At 47.5% G+C, this 23,432-nt stretch overlaps 1 protein-coding gene across 2 annotated transcripts in view; it reads right to left on the reverse strand.

The window, feature by feature from the left end:
• Positions 1–2,226: 2,226 nt before the first annotated feature.
• LOC133341779 (ral guanine nucleotide dissociation stimulator-like 1) overlaps positions 2,227–23,432 on the reverse strand; it is a 57,863-nt gene continuing 36,657 nt past the window's right edge. For both annotated transcript variants that reach the window (XM_061550493.1, XM_061550492.1), the window contains exons 4-20: positions 21,937–22,148; positions 20,832–20,909; positions 18,634–18,830; positions 16,552–16,718; positions 15,376–15,636; positions 14,087–14,190; positions 13,539–13,623; positions 13,151–13,240; positions 12,475–12,561; positions 12,293–12,325; positions 11,671–11,792; positions 10,310–10,399; positions 9,290–9,575; positions 8,261–8,412; positions 7,050–7,197; positions 6,484–6,598; positions 2,227–6,244 (exon numbers count right to left, since the gene is read on the reverse strand). In XM_061550493.1, coding sequence (XP_061406477.1) covers positions 6,030–6,244; positions 6,484–6,598; positions 7,050–7,197; positions 8,261–8,412; positions 9,290–9,575; positions 10,310–10,399; positions 11,671–11,792; positions 12,293–12,325; positions 12,475–12,561; positions 13,151–13,240; positions 13,539–13,623; positions 14,087–14,190; positions 15,376–15,636; positions 16,552–16,718; positions 18,634–18,830; positions 20,832–20,909; positions 21,937–22,148 — 2,442 coding nt within the window. In that variant the 3' untranslated portion in view covers positions 2,227–6,029. The remainder of the gene's footprint in view (positions 6,245–6,483; positions 6,599–7,049; positions 7,198–8,260; positions 8,413–9,289; positions 9,576–10,309; positions 10,400–11,670; positions 11,793–12,292; positions 12,326–12,474; positions 12,562–13,150; positions 13,241–13,538; positions 13,624–14,086; positions 14,191–15,375; positions 15,637–16,551; positions 16,719–18,633; positions 18,831–20,831; positions 20,910–21,936; positions 22,149–23,432) is intronic.

Consider the following 23,432-nt stretch of genomic DNA (forward strand, 5'->3'; position numbering starts at 1 on the left):
TCTCTGCCCCCTCCCTCTCTCCGTCCTTGCCCCCCTCTCTATATTTAAGGGACCGTCACAGAAACGACCCCTCTCTTTGTGCCGATATGTGTCCTCTCTCTGTGTCCTTGTGATGTCTGTCTGCTTGTATGTCTGTCTATAGTTTTCTAGATAGATTTTTGTTGCTTTTTCTTTTTTACCTGATGATGATTGCTTGTGTTGCAATCGAAACGTCGTAATATGCTTTTATTTTAATTCATTATTTTATCTTTAGACGTGACTTAACCGAAAGAACCAAAGAATACAGAAGCTAATATCTGGTACTAAAGATGTATTTCCGAAGCTATCAACAGAAGGTATGTACCGGGTTAATTGCATTTGTGGCAAATGCAATGTTTGGCAGACAGGACGAATGATCAGCATGAGACTAAAAGAACACCAACGGAATACTAAATACTCCCAAACACAACTGTCGACGGTGGCAGAACACGTGTGCCAACAAGGACACTCAATTGATTTTGATGATGTTGAAGTTCTGTGCAAAACTAGTTACTACTGGCCAAGACTAATTAGAGAATCTGTCGTAAGGGATTTTTATTTTTTACCGTTCGGATAGCTACAGGCTTCGTGCTGCTTGGAAGCGAATCATAAAATAATACATTGTTTTAAATGCATGGCCTTACAGGTCACCATTCGTCAATGGGGATTACCTGGACGCAGACAATAACAGGTACAGTATTGCTATTTTAGTGCATGCAAATGACAGGGATACAAAAACAACGTGCATGCATAATGTGCATGGATAACGTACCAGCAATGGATACCCATTGCAATTTATGTGCATTAATTAATCCCCCCCCCCCCCTCTTCGCGCGTGAAGGGCTCACAAGTGACGTAATCACATCTATCATTCTATTTTTAAAAAAACGAAACAGGAGAATTTCTCCACAAATCTGGCTGTCCACCTGATTGATGATGCTAGTTGTAATTACTGGCGAATTGTCGTACTCGGATTGTAAATATTGTGACAATTTTCTCCCCAACACACTGGTGCTGGACTCGTAACGAATTGGCATGTTCTGTTTACTTGACAAACTTTACTAATTGGCCGTGTCGGGTGGTGGCGGGTTTAACGACACATTTATATTTACACGATCTAACCCCACAAAAACCTAAATGATGGCTTTAGCAGTTAACCCGCATGGGTTTCAAGGAAGCCAATAACAGCAACGAATCTTCGAACCGGTCCTGGGCCTTCCCTAGGTCGATTCGGCCTCAAATGAGTACCTGGTGCAATGTGTAAACATCTCCACGGGGGAGACAAAGGCGGTCGTGCGTGATGCTGGCCACCCACCCCCTCAAAATGTTTCAGTTTGGTGTTTTAACATCTTAACACCTGTTTTATTTCCAGAAAGAGTAATAGCTATTCTTATAACGAGGTCTGAATTCATCTCTAATAAAGTGGGCACTGATAAGGGGTTGACAGGTACGGATAAGTAATATTGTAATAAGGTAAAGGTGCAGCCCTGAAATGCCGTGCTGGTGATAGAGGCACCACTCGAGGGATCTCTAGAGTCCCTCTGGAGGGTATGTTGGCCTGCTCGACCATGCTGGTCAGACATCTTGAAAATGGGTTGGAGTATCCACACGTAGACCTTTGACCTTCCAATCCACTTATGGTCGACAATTTATATTGCAGAGACTGAATGGTTTAAGAAACGTGGTTCAGTTTGATCTCTCTCTCAAATTTATCATTCTTAGGAAGAACGTAATCAACCAGGTAGGGTGTTGACTGTTATGTTATCCGACTCTCTGTTTTATTACATTACATTTCTAAGTATACTAGATTTGTGTTTCTATTTAATTTATACCTGATGATGATTGCTTGTGTTGCAATCGAAACGTCGTATGCTAGTATAAAATTTTGTTAATTATTTCATCTTGATACGTTACTTTACCGAGAGAACCAAATAATAATTTAAGAAACGTGTCCGTTCTACCAACTGCCACGCCAAAAGACTGAACCGGCGACCTCTGGATTACATTCCATAACAGCTACATCCTTAACCTTTAATACTAACCTTTAATACTAATGATTGTTAACCACATGAAGAAATAAACACTCACAAATGATGGGGGGAAAAACAACCTTAAGGTTATGATCTCACATTGCATTCAAAAAGTCACCTTTTTAAATGCAACCCAGTACGTTTAGGAGGTATTTAAAAAAACATGAAGACATTTCAGTATGGTGTACAGATTTATTACACGAATTCTTTCAAGAAACACCTGCCAAATTTCCACTGAAATGCAACGGCAGCGACAAAATGAAATAGGGATTGTCAGGAAATATCACGTAACAAGTTTCAATACAATTTAAATTGCAATTCTTGAAAAATATGCTATACTGAAAATGTACACATCGACAAAAGCGAAAATGATCACCCATTAAAAAGTAGTAGTGTGGAATTTGTGAGCAATTTACATTTGGGGTGCATACATTACCAAGCATTAGAAGGGAAAAAACAGCAGTAAGGTTTGTAATACTGAATTATAGAAAGTGCCAGGGTGAGTCATCCTCACACGTTACAGTTTTAAATGATTGCAGTTGTAGCTTTACTGATTAGAAAACCAATGATACTCGGACAATGATTGTAAACCTTTGTTTTAGGTACAAAGCACGTGGTATTCGATTTCCATACAAAAAAAATCGCAACGAATTTGTGTACGAGTATTACAGTTATTGCTACCATCAAAAAACGTAGCCCATTCTTATGGCATTGGGATTTCTTAAAAATTGTGTCCACTTATAGATACCCCACTGATTTATAATGATCCTCTTCAGAACAGGTGATTGAATCTTGTTTAATACGGCGGCTTAATAACGTTTAAAGTGATTTTAATGAGTATTCAGATTGGTGGGAGACGTTGATGCTTTGAAATAAAATATCGTTTACTCTCGTAACATCTCCCTGTTATTTTAGTGGGACATCTATAAACGGATCGCTTCTCTGTTCTCACGTAATCAACCGTAGAGAAAGTACAGTGAATATGTGTGTGGGTATGTAGCTCGTAACGCGCACCAGTATTCACTCACTCTCATTGAGAAAGAACGACGTGAGACGCGAGGAACCACGTGCAGCTGGAAGGCAGCTACCCAATGAGCTGGTAATCAATAATTGCTCAAGCTCTGCGATCCTATATATATCGAGGTGTTATGGGCCAATCCATGAGCGTTTGTAAATGGCGTGAGCACTGCATTGAATAGACAATTCTGAACTACAGTGCTCTCAGTTTAACACGTAGGCTTCTGTGACCAATATCTCTCAGTGTTTTTTTGTTGTTGCGTTCAACCGTGTAAATATGAATGTGTCGTTCAACCCACCACCACCCCGAAACAGCCAATTAGTAAGGTTTGTCACGTAAACAAAACATGCCAATTCGTTACTAGTTCAGCACACATTTACAATTCGAGTAAGAAGTTTTGCCGGTAATTGCAACGAGCCTCATCAGGCGGCAACCAATGTGGTAATTTAATATTTACGACACATTTACATTTATGCGATCTAACCCAATAAAACCTCGATTACAGTAACTCTCCCCGTGTAAATGTAATCACATTTACACGTCTTTATTTACGTGCGCCATTACCGCGGCACACCTGGTCACCAGGGGGGTGACGCTCGACCAAAGGTAAAGTGGCTGACTGGCTGGCTTCTCATTCTGTATCCGACCGTGTTTCAAAAACCAAATGGGCCAGGCCAGTTGTGCCAAGCAGGTACACACAAGAGTAAACATTGTGATGCTTATACACACACACACACCCCAAAAACCTGACCATGTACTCAGGCAGTTTGTCAAGCTTAAGTCACCTATAAAGGACTGCATTGAAATTTGCCATTTCGAAGTGAGTAATAATTCGTAAAGCAAGCACACAGCGAAGCCATTTTTTGGTATCGTTTGAAACAGTTTAACACGTCAAATACATCGTTGGCTATATTTGCAAGAACGAAAGAAATATATTTAAGGGGAAATTAAACATTTTGCATTAGTGCATTACAGACCGCATTCAAAAAATGGCAGTTCTGTACAAAGACAAAACAAATATAACTTTAAAAGATATGTATATAGGGATATAGACATCGTGACAATTTACACACACATAACCACCTAATCCAACCGATTTGTGCAGTCATCCATGTTGGATAAGGACACCATTTCAACAAAATTAAGATTATTCCTAAAGATTTTCCAATTATTGGAATAGAATGCTTATCAAAAGTGTTAAGCGCCACAAGACAGTACTGGCTGGTGTGGCATTATTCATTTCCTGTCCAAAAGCAGGAGATTCAACATATGGTTCTGTTGCACAGATTTTGTAAACGACATTAAGAGTTTTGAATTATACAAATCTAGCAAATACAGTATGTTCGTAATAGCTTGAAGACAACAACAAAAAGACACGGTAATCTTAAATGAAAAAGTGAAACAGGCAAGAGACAATCTTGAGTGCATTACATAATGACACACATAATACTGCACACAGCTATTAAATTTGGCAAATCAAGCTTCAAAGTGTAAAACATTTGAGATGACGGTAAAGACGTTTAATTTAAATAAAACCATCACCGGAATCGCAGGCATGTGAATGTCTGCGTAATATTTTGGTTGGACTTTGTTAAGTACTGCAATACGTTACGTTGGCTTTAAGATGTTGCTTTCCAGCAACGATACAAATGAGCAAAAATGGGTTTTTAACGACAAGTTAAATTTTCCGAACGGGCAGAGATAAACCATTTAAAATAAAGCCTGTTAATGGCTCTCCTCTTGATTATACTTTAGAGTGCGAAGTCTTAAACCCCAAGTGTGCTCCACATGTTTAGTCAGGTATTAGTAACATTTTACAAAACCTGATAATAATAATAAAAAAAATTCTACACTTTGTTGTATAATTGTTACAATGTAAATTAAGTGGACATGGCGTTGGCGTTGTCGTGTTGAACTTAATCACTGTATATCGCAGCAGGTTTGATAGACTTGAGGCCGACTAAGAAATGCGTCCGAAATTTGGTCTGTGCACAAGGTGGAAACCCCGATCTTTAAAAGATTCCACGATAGCCACGCCTGCAGCTGAGGGAGAGGGACATCTGCAAACTCGTGCAGAATTTAAAAACACACGATTGTTAAATTAGCACGAGCAATTGTGGCGCTGTTACAACAAAAAACCTAAATCAATAATTGCCGACGTAACGAAGTTTTGACAGCCATTGAATTCAAATGCATTTTTATACTCACTATATTTCACCAGAGGGCAGTGTTGTAATTGTATTATCACTGCGAAATATTCAGTGACACGAAAAGCTATTACAGTACAGAAATTATATTTTTCAACAGTACATGCAAAATTCATATCAATGTATATAATTTAAAGATAATGTTGAAATCAAATAGACTTAGCCACTAAGCCCGTACGACAAATGTAAGTCTTGGAACCTCTCAAAACACAGCTGAGTTGTACTCTTTTATTTCTGTCAAAAATGTTAGTTGATAGCTCAATGATTTTCAAAAAAATATCTTATGTTTGCTTTCATTTAGTGGAAACAAACCTATTCGCAATTCGAAAAAAAAACAAGTGCAAAGGGGTCATATTCAGACCAAGATACCACCATGTCTCCACTCGACACGCAAACCTGCACTTTCAACAACTTCACCCATCCAGTTTTTTTCTCTTCCCCACAGAACACCACGGCATTACGCAAGTCCACATCCTCTCACTTCCATCTACACATTACGTACAGCATCGGCTTTCATGAACTCATTCCCAACAAAGGCATGGCCGGCATCGCCGTTCTCAAAGCGACATCGCGTTGTTTTCTTGACGACGGGATTCCACGACGTCCGCCCCCCCTCCCCCCAAACAAAACTAACATCCATCCTGGGCCTGAGGGCATTGTCACGCGGTGACATTCCGCTCACAACGGAACAGAGGCGACAGCGGCGACAACGGCGGCCCAGGCGTGTTGGAGCATCTCCTGATTTTTGCTGCTGCCTTACAGGGCGGCCCTGTTGAGCCGCTGGGTGAGGGAGCCCCCCTTGGATTTGAGGTTGGGCAGCGACGAGCTGGACTGGCTGCGAGATGGCGGTGGCGGCGGTGGCGCCGCCGGACCGGCTGGCCGCGGAGAGCCCTTCTTGCGCAGGACAAAGTCAAAGTTGGCGGAGGTGCTCATGGCGTAGAAGACGTTGGCACGGTCAGGCATCACGAGCTCTGCGAAAAACGAAAAACACGATGCGGCGCAAAACGGGACGTGGGAACGAATTTGAGTTAACAGCCCATTTATCCGTCCGTCCGACCATCAAATCCGACCACTCCACTGCCAAAAACATATCGAGCAAACCCATTCGTGGAGAACAAACATTAACGGCGTAAATTATTGATTCGGAGAGCACATTTCCTGGCTAAATCGATGCTTTCTACGGACGACTGCGAGTTGGCACGGGGCTCACCTCTCTCGTTCGAGATGACTTGCACAAGCTGGTAATCTTCGGCTCGTTCCATCTCCAGATTGTACTTGACCATCGCCTTCCCTATCACGCTGGACGTCTTGTCTTGGCTGGTGAGCTGAGCAAGCAGAGTGGGGTTGGGGTTCAGAAGGCGTAATGTCGTTAAGAGGTTATATATAGAATTAGATTGATTCTGCAAACAGTGCAACGTGATTAGATACAAAAATAATTAACCATTTGTAAGTACTGCTTATTTAAAGTTAGCTCTTGTGTGTGAACCACCAATCCTGGCCTGCACAATGCTGGACTACAGGCGTGCAGCAAAGCCACTGGACGAGTTAGCTAACCATATCTTGTATCATCATCATCATCAGCAGCATGATCATAACTCTGGGCTGATGTCACTGACAGATGATTTTCCATCTATTTGCATATCGTCCGCTTCTCACATTGAGAGTCCCGTCGACCCGCTCACATCGTCCCACCAACCGATCCCCTTTCAAAAAGTTGACCGACGACAAAACGGCGCACACCGGCAGAGCCGCCGCGCGGCCTCGCTCTGCACCCACCAGCACGCTCTTGTAGAGGTTCCCGTCGCTGGGCGACTGCAGCACGACGCGGATGATGCACGAGTCGTCCGACTGGCGGTTGTAGACGGGGCGGGTGACCGCTGAGCAGCAGGAGACTGAGCGCTGGTGCGTCTTGTTGAACACGCTCCTGCAGGACGATGGTGGGTGGGGGACGGTGGGGGGGGGAGCGGGAGGGCAGGGGTTGTGGTACAGCTCGTCACAATGTGTCTATATGGCTCACCGGGAAGCGAGGTGTACAGGTGGGGTATGTATGTATGTTGGACTTCTTTCACACCGTACGTAGCCAACCATGCTAATCGGACTGCCTCCTCGACGTTGCGTGAATTTTAGGGACGATGAAGATGTGTTTAGTGCGGGAGGTGGAGGGTTCAGTATCGAGATGTCTGCAAGTTGCGGGGTGGGTGTCCCGCTCATTGCTGAATCTCGGAAAATGGAAGAGGCTCAGCGTAAATTTTATTTAGAGAGGCGTGGCATCGTTTGTGTTCAAGAGATTGTAGTCACCGCAGAGAACTGCAGCAATACGACCGCCACTCTACGATAGCTGGCACCAAACTGTGCCAAACGCATGGCCTTGTGGGAGCCTCAGGATCGATAAAGTCATCGATGCTTAATGAGAATAATGACGTACACAATATAACAATATGTTTTACCCTTTCTGGCAATAAAACAGTTGTGTTAAGATGTTAAAAGACCAAAACAGAAACCTTTAACAAGGAATCATGTCTGCATTAACCACACGTACTTGTGGCGAACATGCAAACAAACAAAAAACATGCTCCGGTAGTATATGATGCATTGTCTTTGAAACTGATTGGTCCACACCAGAGACAGCTTTCTTTAAAACCTAGCCTCTGATACTGGCAAGGGAGGTCCCATGATGATGACGTACATGTACGTCATCGCAATGGGAAAGGGTTCATCATGTGGCCCTTGCTGGTGGAAGGGCCTCCACTAGAGGGGGTTCTTAGAGAGCATTTCTCTTCCACGTTGGCAAGAAGTCTTGGAAAAGGTGGGGGTACCCCCCACACTTTTTTCCCCCGACACACGTGAACCGCCGATTGGCTAACCGCGGCATAACCCATTCTTTTCGGTGGACAATGGCGGGGGAATTTAAGAGGCCTTTCCCAGCTCTATGAATCGTTAAGCCTCCAACGCTTTGTCATTGGTTCACGCCGAGGGAGCGTCCTCACCGTTGACCGTGCAGCCTGAACGAGGACCTGGGAGAGGACGCCGATGACGAGGACGAGGAGGACGAGGACGAGCAGGAGACGCCCGACCCAGCGAAGACGCCCGAGGAGACGTCGGCCGAGTGGAGCGAGGCGAGCGAGGAGCTCGTCGACAGCTGCGGATTTCGCAAACGAGCGCGCGCTTTTGTTTACCTCGAACGCCAAGCGTGGGAACAACGCGAGAGCTTGACGCCCTCGCCCGCTCGCCCGCCCGCGCAATTTCCCGCCTGGCGGCGCATCAAGAGGTATGCTTGCCTCGGCATGAGAGCACAATGGGTGTGTCGCCCGCAAGGTAGCCTGCCTATGCATGCAGCCATTCGTTATGGAATTAATGTTTTTTTTTGCGCCGTAGTAAGAAAAAGTAATAACCATGAATCAATTGTCACCCGTCACTCGAGTGCCACAGCTCATTCCCACACTTCTCGGGTTATGCGTCGGAAAGGCAACGAGACCCACGGTAACCCTCATCCCTGATTACCTCCACTCGTCCTGCGTCCACATCAGGATTCACTAGAACTGAAGCGCGATGGCCAATCACGCTCTATTCCATCCATAAGCTGCCTACGATATTCTTCACGTTGTCAAGTTACATGAAACACGTATTTATTTAACTGAGCTAGTAATGACGCATTGCACAGGAAGCGTGCGATGAAATTGTCGCATCGCAGGACCATCGCGGCGACACAGGCATGCCTTCATCTCGCTGTTGCCGCTTATCTTAGCTGCTGATGATGACGACGATGATGATGATGATGGCACACATTCACCTGATTTGTCTCATGTAACCGGCCACTGGTGAGTCGTGTGTCAGTGGTGGTGATGATGGATTGTAGTAGTGGCAGAGGTGGCGGTCGTGGCAGCAGTAGTGGCGGCAGTCATGATGGTGGTGGTGGCGGTAACTGTTAGTCGGTACTGGCGGTGGTGGCGTGGTAGTGGTGGCGGAGGTGGTGGCGGATGAGGTGGTTTTGGCAGCATTAGCGGCAGTGCCCACACCTCTTTGGGGCAGCCGTCGGGTGCATCAGCGGGCGTGCCCACGTCGTCGTGCTCCGAGGCACTCGACGCCACGCTCAGGCAGTCGGCACGCTCGCCGCCAACAACGCCAGCACCGCCGCCACCGGAGCCCGGTGCTCCATCTCCCGCGCGAGCGCCTAGGCCGCAGCCCTCGCCGCCCGTGGCGCCCGCAGCGCCACCCTCGGGAGATTCTTCCAGTGCGGCCACTTCGCCGTTGGGCGTCCGGGCTTGGGGGCTGCCTGGCGCCACGTCAACCCCGATGAAGAGGCTGCGTGTGCGGGACAAGGATCGATCCGTCGATTGATTGCAATGGAAGCATCGTTTTGGGTTGATAAACATCGTCGCTGCTGTTGATTTTAAATCTAGATTGAAAAGTATTTCTTTACAACTGCTTTTTGTGTTTTAGTTTGTTGTCCTTCCCCCGCGCCTCCGATTAGTGCGGTTGGCTACGTACCGTGCGAAAGAAGGTTCAACATGCATACCTGTACGTCCGTATAAATTTAGCTGCCGCGGCCCGTTTTTAACAATTGTTTTTTGTGATGTGAAAATGGCGGCGTAAAATATCAATAATTGGATTCAATTGAAAGTACAATACTGTATTGGAAATTTCTTGTCAACGTCATCATCATTTCATCGTATTAATAAGTTACAATGTAAAATCAATTGTCACGGGGGACATGACAAAGCACTAAACCTGGCATGAAACAACAACTTCATCGGCCAAAAAAAGAGGAAAGCCCTGATGAGGGTAATAAATAATTCAGGTAATGTTAGTGCGGTTTGTCTCACTTAACAAACGACATGGCTTTATGAACGTGATTCATTCAGTGATGCCATAAATTAAAATGTTCTTTGCATATGGCAAATGTTACGCAGAAACGGATTGCCCCATATAACTTGAAACGGCGTGCGTGCCAAAAGAGACACACACAAGATCGCACTGCAGCCGCCGATCAGCTCCGGGAGAAGCGTTCACAAATCCACGCGGACCGTGACACTCACAGGCTGAGCCGCTTGACGACGCTCTTTCTTTGCCTGGGCGACGTGGGGCTGACTTCCGTGGGGGGTTCAATTTCGCACGAGAGTGCATAGCTGGGGGGGCAGCAGCAACAGCAGCGACGACAACAACAACAAACAGAAGATTTAAAACACACGCCCACAGCATTACATTTTGTACAAAAGTTGCAGGTATTACCTGAAGGGTGGGAAAGACCGTGAGCGCACACGATTTAGGGCTTTGCGTGGAGATAAAGACAAGGCGTGGCGCCGACGCCGCCCCGCCGGCGGCGTCAGCGCCAGCCCCACCGCTCTCTCTCACGCCCCGTCCTTCAACTTGCCAGCGCAGCCGCCGCTTGTGGTGGCTCACGCCCAACGGCACCGCTTTGCTCCTGGCATTTGCATGCAAGCCATGGGTAATGAGGCCGTACGTTGAAAAAATCAATGTAAAATGAGGCCATCCCGAACTAATTAATACGCCCCAACCCCTCGAAACACAATTAAATTCAAGAAAAAGTAATTTGCCGGGCCAGTTGGGTGGCCTGGTGGTCTTAAAAAAAAACACCAACCCATGTGTTACGCGAATGCCCTGTCTAGGCCTGATCAATAAGTCAATTTCAGTGGTGGGGGCGGGCGGGCGGGGGGCTGATGGCAAGAGCACCATGTCAGCTTGAGAGTAATAACAATTGGTACCACTGTGGCCATACGCCAAGTCCTTATGGTGTGCCTTGCATGAGCCATCGCCATACCGCCTATACCGATGCTCAATGCATTGGTGTTGTAGACAACAAGATACAATTACAGCCATGTTACTTTAAGCAGCACCAACACAATGAGTGACTGCTGCATTGTCTCTCGGAGGCCTTTATCTGGGCACTGAGGATCGTCTGACTCTGCCTTGTGTTTAGTTTATTTTCCTTCCCACGTGCCTCCGATGAGCACGGTTGGCGACGTATGGCGCGAAAGAAGTTCAACACACATACACACACGTGAAACCAATCTTGACACTTTTTGCAAACGATGAGAAACTCATTAGAGCAGAGCAGAAAGGGTAAGTGTGCGGGGAGCCTTCCTTATCTGATGGGTTTTCTCATCATTTAGGGATACCATTAGAATCGGCTGATTTTCAGCCTGCTTATGAACGTTTCAAGGTCCCAGCGATATTCCGTGGCAAAGGGTAAAAAATGAACCACAATGAAATAATCGGCCGATAATTCCTGCACACAAAATACAAGGCCGCCTCGCGAATGAGGCGTTGAAATACAGCTTTACGGAGCGACGAAATAATAACCGCACAAAACAGAGCGGGATAAAAGTCTAAATCAATTAACGTAACGCTCGCTACGCGCGCACATACACACACGCACCTTTCTTCCTCGCTCAGCTTTTCTTGCCGGTTAAACCAGTCCAAAAATTTCCCTTCGGGGCTCAAAGAGTAGTTGTTACAAGCCAGCTGCAGCAACCGGATCTGTGCAATGACTTCAAACTCCTGTAATAAAGCACAACAAAAATTACATTAAAGTCTGGTCGCTTGGCATTAAGTAAACGTGGGAGCAGATTCTTCGTTTGATGCGTTCCGAACACGCTCACGTTTAAAGCGTGTAAATAGCAAATTCTGTGTCCATGTACAGCCAGGCCTCTGCTATTCCACCGCTAGATTAGAGTCTCCCCATGCCGTGCAGGTTAAATCGGTTATTTGCCCATCCTGCACCACGCTGGTCAATGCGGAATAAAGGCCTGGAGCTTGGACGTGGAAGCATAGAGATACACGACATAAGTGGAGTTGGCTGCACCGTCCTCTGCTGCCCACAATGCAGTAGCCCATGCACAAATGTGTTGTGCAATGTGGCCACCCATCCAATCATCATCGAGGCTCAAACCCGCTTAACTTTTGACCGGGCTCATTCTGGGTGATTTGCAATTACAAGGTCGAATTAAAGACCACTCATAAACAGGAATATTGATAATTTTACGATATAAAATTCTCACCTTTCTCCTCTTCTCAAAGTTAATCAGGCCACCCTGTTAGAAAAAGAAAATAACAGAATGATCGTTAAATGTAAAAAATATTAAGCTTTACTATCCGTGGCGCACATACTGTACAGTATGCGTGCAAGCTGAGACACGAGTTGTTTTTTTCTGTGCCAGAAGAGATGAAGTCTGCTATGTACCTCCACGTAGTCTGGCAAGGCAGTGTCCAACATGGTGAGGTCCGTCAGAAACGTTCCCAAGTATGGAATGGTTCCCTGCATGAGGCCCTGCAGCAAAGACAATAACACCAAATCAAATCACGACTGCGTTTGGCATTGGTGCCATCCTTGCAGCCAAAGGCTATCACGAAGGCGCTACGTTTCACAGACGATTGCAGTCTGCAAATCGTTTCAAAGTAAAGGGGTGATGTCACTTTGTGGCATATACCAATGAGATAATTCCCCAAGTAATCTCCTACGTTGGTACGTGACGCCGGCTCGAATAACGTCACGGGATCTTTGGCAACCACTGCGAAGCAGACGGTGCGTGCATTTCGTTTCTGTTGTTACCAGAGCCGCAGTCTTAACCAGCGTGGCCGCTGGGCTCGAAACCGCGATCGATCGGCAAAAAAGGCACTACCGCTCGGCCACGTCACCGACAAGACAGACAGGTCGTGCTCGGGATACCGGGCCATTGCGAACGTTGCTGCTGACACCGCAGTTCAGCCAGGAGTTTGTTTTTCTTGACAACTGCACGCGACCGCTCGGTCGAATGGCAGCCAAAAGAACGGCGATCGTGCGATCACTGCAGCGCTCCGCGACACTCCATGGGGCAATCGAGGGGGGAGGGCATCCCCCGGGCAGATTCCTCTCTCACCGGCTCCTTCGCCGTCTGAAATCGCTTGAACGTCCGCTTCTGGCTTTCTTTGCCGTTGGAATCCAGGCTCGCGAACTTGGACGTACCCTCCTGGTTTATTTGAGGAAGGTGGAGCATGCAAAAGGGGGAGAAAGTAAGGATAATATACCGAATGTCGCCAAAGGAATTTTGTTTCGGTGATATCATTCTGGTTGAGACAATTTTTTTACGAAAAATTATAATGGACTTTGGAAGAAAGAAAAAGGATAAATAAAGCGTCGGTTTTTTTTTACACAAACAAAACAATATGTTGCGTGGGCATATGGAGCACATTGTTAAATTAGCAGTTGAGATGTTTACGTTTGAGAGGGAACGTTTCATTAATCATTCCCTGGGATGTTTCGCTTGCCTTCATTAGCAGCTCTCGGCTCGTGAAGTGGTTGTTCTCATCAGAGAATATCTCTGACAGCTCCGCGAATGCCACGATCTTCTCTCTGCAAATGTAAGCAAGCAAGTGTTGTTCAAAAGTGACACTTTGAAGAAAGCCGTCAGCACCGCTGCGAACGCCTCACGCCAAGAAAAACAAAACATTTGGTCGTGAATCTAAGCCAGCCTCAGTCCTTCTACCTGCAACTCGGATTTTAGCGTCGGTGTGTAAAAATAGATCCCATATACAATGAATGTAAATTTCGTATGAATTTTCTTTTTTACGTTTAGACTAATCAAGCAAAAAAAAAAACGCCGCGTAAATACGAGACGAAAATAAAGGGGACGGGACACAAAAAACACGGTACATATATATAACACAAAAAGGAATACGTTCTGTAATCAAGTCATGATGATGCCTGAATCATGCCAATTCATGGAACCTCTGGGGAGGGCAAATCGTTGCACAACTGCAGAGTACGCCGATGTGACTGCTACGGGTGCTTGAACTCAGATGGGTTGTTTCCAAACCTTGACACGCAGCACCAAGTCTTCTTTAGCCGGTGAATTGGGTTCGTCTGAAGTGCAGAGAGAATGGCTCGGAGGGAAGAGAAATTTTTCAGCATCCGGCACTCCTGCGAGAAAGAAATTGAACGGCGTCAGAGGCAATTGTTCAAAACAAACGAGTCACTTGGATGCCGGCACAACGAGAGATTTGCAAAAAAATGTTTAAAGACTTTCTGAGAATCCAAATTGCATACGAAAAACCACTTCGGGGCAGTCGGCCCTCACAAACCTCGGATTTTGCTCTATCACGCAACCTGCACAGTCCTGCGGCAGAAAATTCCAGGAAATCGTGGGCGTGGATACAACAGAGGAGTGCGTAAGAGACCTTCCGAATGCCAGTGACCCTCGCTGTTACCTGCGAGCGGATCATCTGACTTGCGCATTAACCGCGCTTACTGAGAATAAAAATCCTGACACACGTGCCGATTTAATTATTTGCTGATGCTAACTCGTTCAGGGTCAGCAATCACTCGGTGACCAAAAGGACCGCATTCAAATCAGGAGGTTAAACGGATAACTTTAAGAAGCAATAAAAACGCACTATACATGCTGCCTCCTCGCTCTCTTCTCCATCAGTAAACAATACGTGTGTGTTTTATAACTCAGTTTACATCTGCTTTGCATTATCCGTGTTTTCCTTTTATCCAGGCTTGCCCCCTCCCTACCCATCGCCCCAGGTATTCAAGGGTTGACACTGAACCCCGCCCCCTCCCACCACCACCATGTATACCTGCCCCAAACAAACATTGGCGCGCGACAACGAACCGAATAACTGCGTAGCACCCGTGGCAGAGGAGGCCCGTGGCACGCAAATGGTGGGATCTCTTAACCAGACCGTAGTAGTGGACCCCATTGCGAACCATTGCAGTGCCTCGGTCAAACTCAGCAAGACGTCCACTCAGCTCCCCCCTCTACGAGGCTGTACTCTGGCAACCCAACTTGGACGTGAACTCATGAGTCGCTAAAACAAGAGGAGAGGAATCAAGACTTGACCGTCAGAGGCAACCGCATGGCTACGTGTCAAGTCAAGGTGCGCAGTGAAACCCAGTGGCGATTGGAAGCGTCTAGCTGGCCGGCCTCATAACTCCGCTTCGGGATGCACAGACTGCTGCTGCTGCTGCGAGCGGCTGGGGTCGAGGTGGGGGGGGGGGCACTACGACCCAGCTTCCCGGCTCTGGCGCAACGGTCGCAGCAGTAGAACTGTCCAGGCCGGAGGGGGCGGGCGGGGGGGGGGCTCGGCGAGCCGTCTTCACCTGAGCGACGGCGATCCAGTGCTCGACGACGCGGGCTCGCTGCGCCGCTGCGTGCCGTGCGCCGGTACCCGGAGCGCCGTGCCCCGCAGCCGCCTGGTCGCTCAAGCAGCGGAGCACGGTGCACGCGACGCACGCCGCCACGGCGTTAAACTGCGCGATGGTGGCGCGCACCGAGGGCGCCAGGTGGCGGTTGCCCTTGCGGTCGCGGCGTGACCACACGCAGCCCAGGCAGTGGTGCGGCGCCACCTTCTTGAAGAGCTCCTGCGCGACACGTGTTCAATCGCGGTTAGGGTATTTTTTGTTGTTGTAAGAATGAAATAAAGGACTTTTTTTGTCAATCGACTGTTGGATGAAAGGGGTTCATGCGGGGTCGGGGAATGGAGGACACCGGGATTGGCTCAGATGTCGCTCGCCGCTGACGTTAACCGTGGCCAAAATCAAATTCACACCCTGCCACCACTCCAACCCACAGATATAAATAAGCATAGGAAGAAATGAATAATTGCCGTGCAGAACAGATGGTGCGTAGTGTGGATGTGAATCATCCATCGACGGTGGTCAATTAGAATGGGCCATTTTCAGCGTCATGATTTAGTAAAATGACAGAAAATTACGTGATTAAATGTATTTTTACAAAGAATTACCCATGCCGGACATATGTCTGCACAAATGCAGAAGTGTTCTTCACAAAGCTGGTGGCATCACGACACGCTGGGCACATTATTCCCTTTGTCTTCTATTTCACCATTAACCATGGCCCTAAAAGTATGGCCAGTGCAACAAAATCCACGGTTGGAATGTACTTGTTTATATGTTCCCATGTCCATGCTGCCTCCCTTCACCAACCCAAACTATTTCTTCAGAACTGCTTTTTGTGTTTAGTTTGTTGACCTTCCCCCGCACCCCCGATTAGCACGGTTGGCTCCGTACGGTGCGAATGAGTTTCAGAATCATAATATTTATTTACACTTGCAGCAATCCGCTGAGCTATGAAGCTCTTTTTCACAGATGTCCAGTAACATACATACCAGCATGGTGGCGCAGTGTGGCCCTCACCGAGCGGTGGAATTGACAAATTATAAATGAAAGAGTGCAGATCGTTTCTACGGTGCGCGCATCACCCAAGCGACGCATCCTAACGCCTACAAACACGGCAGCCGCCAGCGCACAACTCACGGCGTCACGCAAGGTGAGCTGCCGGGCCACGGTTTGAGCCGGGAACGAGAGCAGGTAAGGCCTCTCCTCCGCCGCGTCCACCTGCGCGTCAGTCGGCGGGTCCGCCTCGTCCTCCCCGAGGCTGAAGGGAGCGTGCCCCGATTGCTTCTGCCTCGCCGCCGCTGGGCCTGCGACCAGGAAGCGTCGATTAACCGAGATGCCGGAAGGGGGCGGGGGGCGGAGGGGCGACGCCACGATATCGGACATTCGCTACGCACACGGTACAGATGTTGGCGTAGTGATAGGGGTAGTGGGAGTGATAGGGTTCGTGGTAGGGGTGGTGATAGTTGTAGCGGAGCGTTGGCACAGTGATTGGCACGCGAACCAAGCCAACTGAGTTTGGTTCCTGGTCGTGAATAACGTTGGTGGTGAGCGACGTCGGGACTGGTGAGATTTTCACTGGGGTGCCAGTGTGTCATCTACTTAGGGTTGCAAGTCAAATATAAATGATCTACTTTTCTTGATAAGGAAGATCTGCTCATAGATGACCACAATGGCACAACTACTCAGGAGATCTGACGTTTCCATCTACCCTGGGGTGGTGATGGTAAATATTTATCAAATAACTCAATCGGACGACTGACGTATTTAATAAACAAGCCGTATTTTTTTCTAAAAGCACACAAATTTACCTCCAAACACGACACACCCATGTTTATCATTACGTTTATTTTTTCTATTCGGCGTGCTCGGTGGTTAATTGGCATGCGTCGGTTAGTGACAACGCCAATTAACCGCTGGGGCACGTGAGCCAATTCCATTACTGTTGTCCACCCAGGGCTGTTACTCACCGAGCCTACAGTGCAAATGCCCTGCTATGACTGTTGCCCTACAGGAAATCAATGAATGATGGATTTGGGCTCTCATGAACGAACAGACGACGAAGCAAATGAACCGCGAGTCAGAGTTAGACGCGTAAACTTCGCCATAGCAGCTTCAATTAAATCTACAATGTAAACACCACAACAACAACAACCACTGCAATGTGTATCTATAGCGGCTAAATACAATCGCAGCTAGAGACACGAAACACAAACAATTGGATCCACTGATTGGCACGGTTGGCTACGTACGGTGCGAAAGTAGTTCAACGTACACACGTGCAACACCGTGGCACAGCCAGGGACAATTCAACCAGGTTCCAGTACCAAAAACAATAACCAAAACGACAATAACAACAACGACAATAACGACAAAAACAACAATAACGACGACAATAACAACGACGATGATAACAATAACAAGGACAACAACAACGATGACGCCCTGGGTAGCCAGGGCAGCACCAACGTGTTTTAATGGACTGCTGCCTGCAATTACGTTGAGCACAAATTGCACTTTCCAACGTGGTCTTCCGGCCACATTAGGCTGGGTGTTGAGAGTTTCTCCCTTGAAGCTCTGTGCCACGCGCTACCGCGAGCATCCGCAGCGGTTGGAAGGCAACCTTGTGCCGTGCACTGCTTGCTGCGGGCACCTTCATAAGTTAACGTTGGCTTCAACTCCCCGTGGAGTTGCCCTCGATTCCCAAAGATGCCCGCAGCAGTGCGTGGCGAGAGCTTCAAAGAAGTAGTGCTCGGCGCGCGGCCTAACCGCGAGTGGTTCCCGAGGCCTTCGTACAAAATGCACTTGGCTGAGAGTCTTGTGCACATGGCTGGGGAAGCAATTATAGTTTGACTTTGAGGCTGGCGATCCATTCAACGGCTGGAGGCGAGCCAGAGTGAACGGGTGAACGGTCCCGGGGGCACGGGTTTAGTACGTGGGGCGATCGTCTAACTTGGGTGGTGGCCTCGGTCGCAATTTGGGCTGCTCCTAACGCTCCGCTCGTGGAGGCAAGTAGCCGCATCTTCCCTGGCCTGTCCTGAGAGTCGTGTACGTATGTTGAACTTCTTTCAGCGCCGTACGTACCCGACCGCACAACAAGGGGGGGGGGGGGAGGTGCAACAAGCGCGACCCACGGATGTTAGGGGACGTCACGGAAATAAACAACGATAGAAACAACAACAAAGACGACGACGCCTCGTTGGATGGTGGGCGATGCCGCACCTGGCGCAGGCGAGGACACGGGCGAGCCGGGGGGGGTCTCGGGACGCGGCGACCGCAGGCTCAGGGCTCGCCGCTGCAGCTCGGAGTGGGGCAGCACGCGCGACACGTAGGCCAGCACGAGCGCCAGCGACTCGGCGTCGGCGTGGAAGTCCTCGGGGTACTGGTCCATCCACACTCGGAGGATGAAGGCGACGGCTCTGGAGAAGATCACGCGCACCCGCGGCGTGCGAATTATTGTTTTTGTTTGTTTGACGTCGACGATTTCCAACAGGCGTCTTGTGATTTTTTTTTTGGCCCTGGAGGTATTTGACCAACGGTTACGGCAGGAGACGGACGGGTAGTAGGGGGAGCCCGAAAAAAGAATCAATATTGTTTTTGACGATACTGAGCAGCGTAAAATCGGTGACGTGTTCGTTTCGGAACGGAAGTCTTTCTTGTAAATGTGTTGAAACAACATCATTTACAAGAGACTCAGGTTATCTTTTGTTTTTCTCTAACATACATTTCTGGGAAGGATTAGTCAGACACAAGACATTTTGGCCTGGCCAGCAGCTTCTATTAAGTTGTAATGAGATCCTAGCCAGGACACGGAGGTTACTACCGATGCTCTTTATCAAAAACACCACAGTGGGGGGAGGTTTCCATGTCCTCGGGCCTGGTCAGGCTTTTGTCGGCTACGCCTACGCGCGTACGGCAAGCCGCAGCTTGTTTGGCAAGGTGGGGCCGTTGTGACAATGAACAGGGATCAAAAATGAGTTTTCGACTGCAGACAGCAACGCGTCTCCTTCCGCTTCTCTCCTCACACAGCTCGCCTTTGGAAAACCCAGCCGTTGTCTCTCTCTCCCTCTCCTCTCTACCTTCAACTTCTTAAAAAGAAAATTGAAATGCGTCAACGTTCATCCCTTACGCCTTCGATGGTGCTGCTTGTTGCCGACCGCTTGGCGTCGTTTGGGCCGTTTGGGCCTGTGCTTTGGCGACTGTGATCAAATTGGAAGCGAAGTAATTTAAGAAAGGCATGAAAGCGCTGTTTTGAGGCAGTTGGTTTTCACAGGTTTAGGCTGGTTTTGTTATTTATATTTTTAAGCCAAGGATTTTAGGTTTACGACGCAATAAAACATGGCTTATTGGAATTTAGGACCTGGATGTTTTTACTGTAATGTTCCCTCCAGGCCGACACTTTTATTATCCTGCGCAGCCAGCTTTCCTTCACCATAAATAGTGAATTGTATACGTATACGCCGTTGCGTTTATTAGACAGGGCATTGATAACAAGTGCGTTTTTCACATTTTGGCAGAAGACATCCCCACACACCGCAACAACTCAGTAAAAATGCAACCTCACGTTTTCTCTCCCCTTCTGCCCTCGCTGTTATTTCGCTCGCTCGAGATTAATTTAGAATCAACGTCATACGTTTCGAGTATTTGGCTGCTATAAATTTCCACGTGATAAGCCACTTTGTTGAGTTATCATTTGTGGTATAGGTCGCTTCTGAAAAAGCGCTATCTATATAGAGCTCAGTCGGTCTTACCTGGTCAAATAAAACATCGATTAGTTTAGTTTATTCTGTGAGCTCTTCTATATTTTACCGCGGATGACGAGCACAGAACCCAAAAGCCCCAAAAAACACCAAGCAGCCAGCAACAAACAGCATCTACTGACGGGGCAATTGCTACGAGTTGAAGAGAGTTTCTTGAATGAATAAGCAACGTTAATATTTTTATTCTTGGTTCTTTCGGTAAAGTCTAATAAAATAATACAAATATAAAACATAATAAAAATTATCACGACGTTTCGACTGCAACACAAACAATCATCATCAGGTTTGAAATCCACAGCAAGAACATTTGTGTTGCAGTCGAAACGTCGTGAGAATTTGTATTGTTTTATATATATAATTGTATTATTTCTACGTGACTTTACCGAAAGAACCAAGAATACGAATCCCTGCGGTCACGAAAACTTTAAATCAAAAGTTAATATTATTGTTATAATTTTTTACACGAACTTGGAGGGGAACGAGAGAGAAGAGAGACGGTGGGAGGAGGGAATTCCAAAATGGAGTAGTGTGAGGGGAAGAAGCAGAAAGAGAAGTGTTGTGACCCGCAGTGCGGAGTGGATGAGGCCAAACAGTCTGCTTGTGCGTTGTCAAAAGCATACAGGGTCTCTTGTACCGCTGTGACAGGAAACGTGAACTTACTTCCTGACGAACGTCTGGTCCGCAGACTTTACTGGGTCGCGGCCATCATCGCAATCTCCATTCTTCCTTTCGCCGTGCCTGAGGGGAAAACGACGCCGTTATTTACGGGCGTTTCAATATCTGCGGTTTTCGTATGAAGAAACCCTTCATTCCCTTTTACAAATATGATCGTGTAGCTCAGAAGTAGTAGGCGTTCGGACGAGTATGGAATGAAGAGAATAATGACGGGTATTGAAATAATAACGGCAAATGCGACCACAACAAAATCACAATCACTTTTCCACATTCATCAAACGGGAATTTACAGCCAGGCAACAATGCGTAGCTATTCTTTGCGACAAAGAACAAAGTAGAACAACAACAACAACAACCAAAAAGTGATGAATGAGTGGAAAGAAATTAGAATCGTCCCCCTCTAGCAGACGGGCATTCGAGCGCTCCCTCTAGCGCAGCGGTCGGGAACCTATGGCTCGCGAGCCATATATGGCTCTTCCAGTGACGGCATATGTCCCCCAGACAATTTTGAGTTGAAAAAAAATAATAATAAAAAAATAAAAAAATCAGTTTGGAACTGATTTTAAAATACTTGTGATATTGTTTAATAATACTGTGTCATTTAAAAGTAAACAGAAATTAGTTTTGAAGATACATTTCACAGGTCACGCCTGCATGAAGCTCAACCTCACCACGTATGAACCAGACTACAAGGCCATCAGCAAAACCATGCAGCACCAGAAGTCGCATTAAAAGTAAGACATATTTAATTTATTATACGTTAAAAATACTATATGGCTCTCAATGAAATATATTTAGAAATATTTGGCTTTTATGGCTCTCCCAGTCAAAAAGGTTCCCGACCCCTGTTCTAGCGGAAGGCCCTCCCGCACGGCCGGGCTGCGCACTGTGCGAACGAAGTTCAACGTACACACTTGCACATACTCCCCGCCAGCAGTGGCGCGAGGCGAGCCACCTTTTAACCTTCAGCACCGCGACAAGAACAAAAAACATCGCGAAACCGCCACCCGTTTGGCGTTGTTGTTGTTGTCTCGTGACGGCGCGAGCAGCGAGCGTGCGGTGCGGCGGCAGGAAAGGGGGGCTCCATTACTCGTCGATGAGGAGGCGCAGGACGTCGCCGGTGGTGGTGAATGCCCGGAAGGTGGCCAGGAAGACGCTGATGTAGATGGAATCGTCGTCCCCGAACGACAGCAGGAGGTTCTCCACCAGCTTGGCGAGCGTCCCGGCGCGGATGCTCCGCACGCGGCACGTCTCGTAGCGGTCGACCCCGCCGTGGCCCGGTGCCCGCGGGTCGCTCTCCACCTGGGGCAGAGGGGAGAGGGGTGGGTGGGGGGCAGGGGGGGGGCCCAGGGCGATGCATCAGACGCGGCCGTCGGTAGAGGAAGTTGATTCATAGTCGGTGGTTGTTTGCGTCGTTTGGCTTTATTTTAGCCGCCGTCTTTCAGTCAAGTCCTTTGGATTGTATTCGGTCACCCTCTTGGTCTAGTCGACTGAAGAGCTCAAACGTTCAGTCCAACACTCTTGATTATCAAATGTTGGTGTGAGGGGCCTGCAATTCTTTCCCACACCGATATTTTCAGGTCAGCCAATGAGTGAACTGGGTAAATAACGTCGTGAGCACGTGGAGCCAATTACCATTTTTGATCGTTTTCAGTGCACTCCTGTCCCTGACAAACGTTACTCAAGCGATCTTAGTCTCCTTCTTCAATCAGACGAATTACGTTAGGCTCATCAGAGCCGGTCGCGCTTTCACCTTTGCTGGACAGTCGTCGTCATTGTCACGCTTGATCATTTTAGTCCACTCGGCGCTGGCTTAGAATGTAAATAAATCACAGCACACTGCTGACGAACGTTTTCGCCACGAACATCATTGGAAATATTAACGCTGATCAGTGGTGACCTTCATGGAAGCCGCCAGCTAACCCCGACTTCATGAGAAACTGCTGGGCGGCGTTGTGGTTTGCTCCCCTTTATTTACGCAGGAAAGCCTCAAGGAGTCACGCCTAAAAAAAATTGCTCATGTACAAATAATGTATTTATGGATGATATAATGACATACGTACTCATAACTAATTGTCAGGAGGGTCATGAAAGTCTTGCAGCATTGCGACATATGGTAAATTCTATTTAGAATTTGTTTAGCTTCTTGTGGGAAGAAATCATAGTACCTAGAAACTGGCCCTTCCAAAAACTGGCCCTTGTCATAGGAATGTCGAATTTCCACCCGATGAGCAAAGGCCTCTTGCTCGATTTGAACAGGCATAACATTTTCACTGGACTTTTCCTGTTCGGGCCCAAGATGCAGTTCCTCTTCAATAAATTGCAGCTTTCATTCTTTATTTGCCGCGATCATTTTTTTCGTAACACGAACTAAATGCGACAAACGTTCGCCCTCGAGAATGTTTCATCAAATATTGAGGGTGGTGGGGGAAAGTGCCCGACGCCGGTAAATAACATTCTTTCCCTTGCATACGTTTGCAAGGATACGACATGTCAAACTCCCCGTTTAATCACGGCGCCGCAAGATAAGAAAATAAAAATGATGGATATTTAGGGGTGGGGAGGGGGGGGCTCTCGGGTTCGTTG

The sequence above is a fragment of the Lethenteron reissneri genome, chromosome 12 (genome assembly GCF_015708825.2).
Source record: "Lethenteron reissneri isolate LAM-NWPU_2019-01 chromosome 12, ASM1570882v1, whole genome shotgun sequence".
NCBI lineage: Eukaryota > Metazoa > Chordata > Hyperoartia > Petromyzontiformes > Petromyzontidae > Lethenteron > Lethenteron reissneri.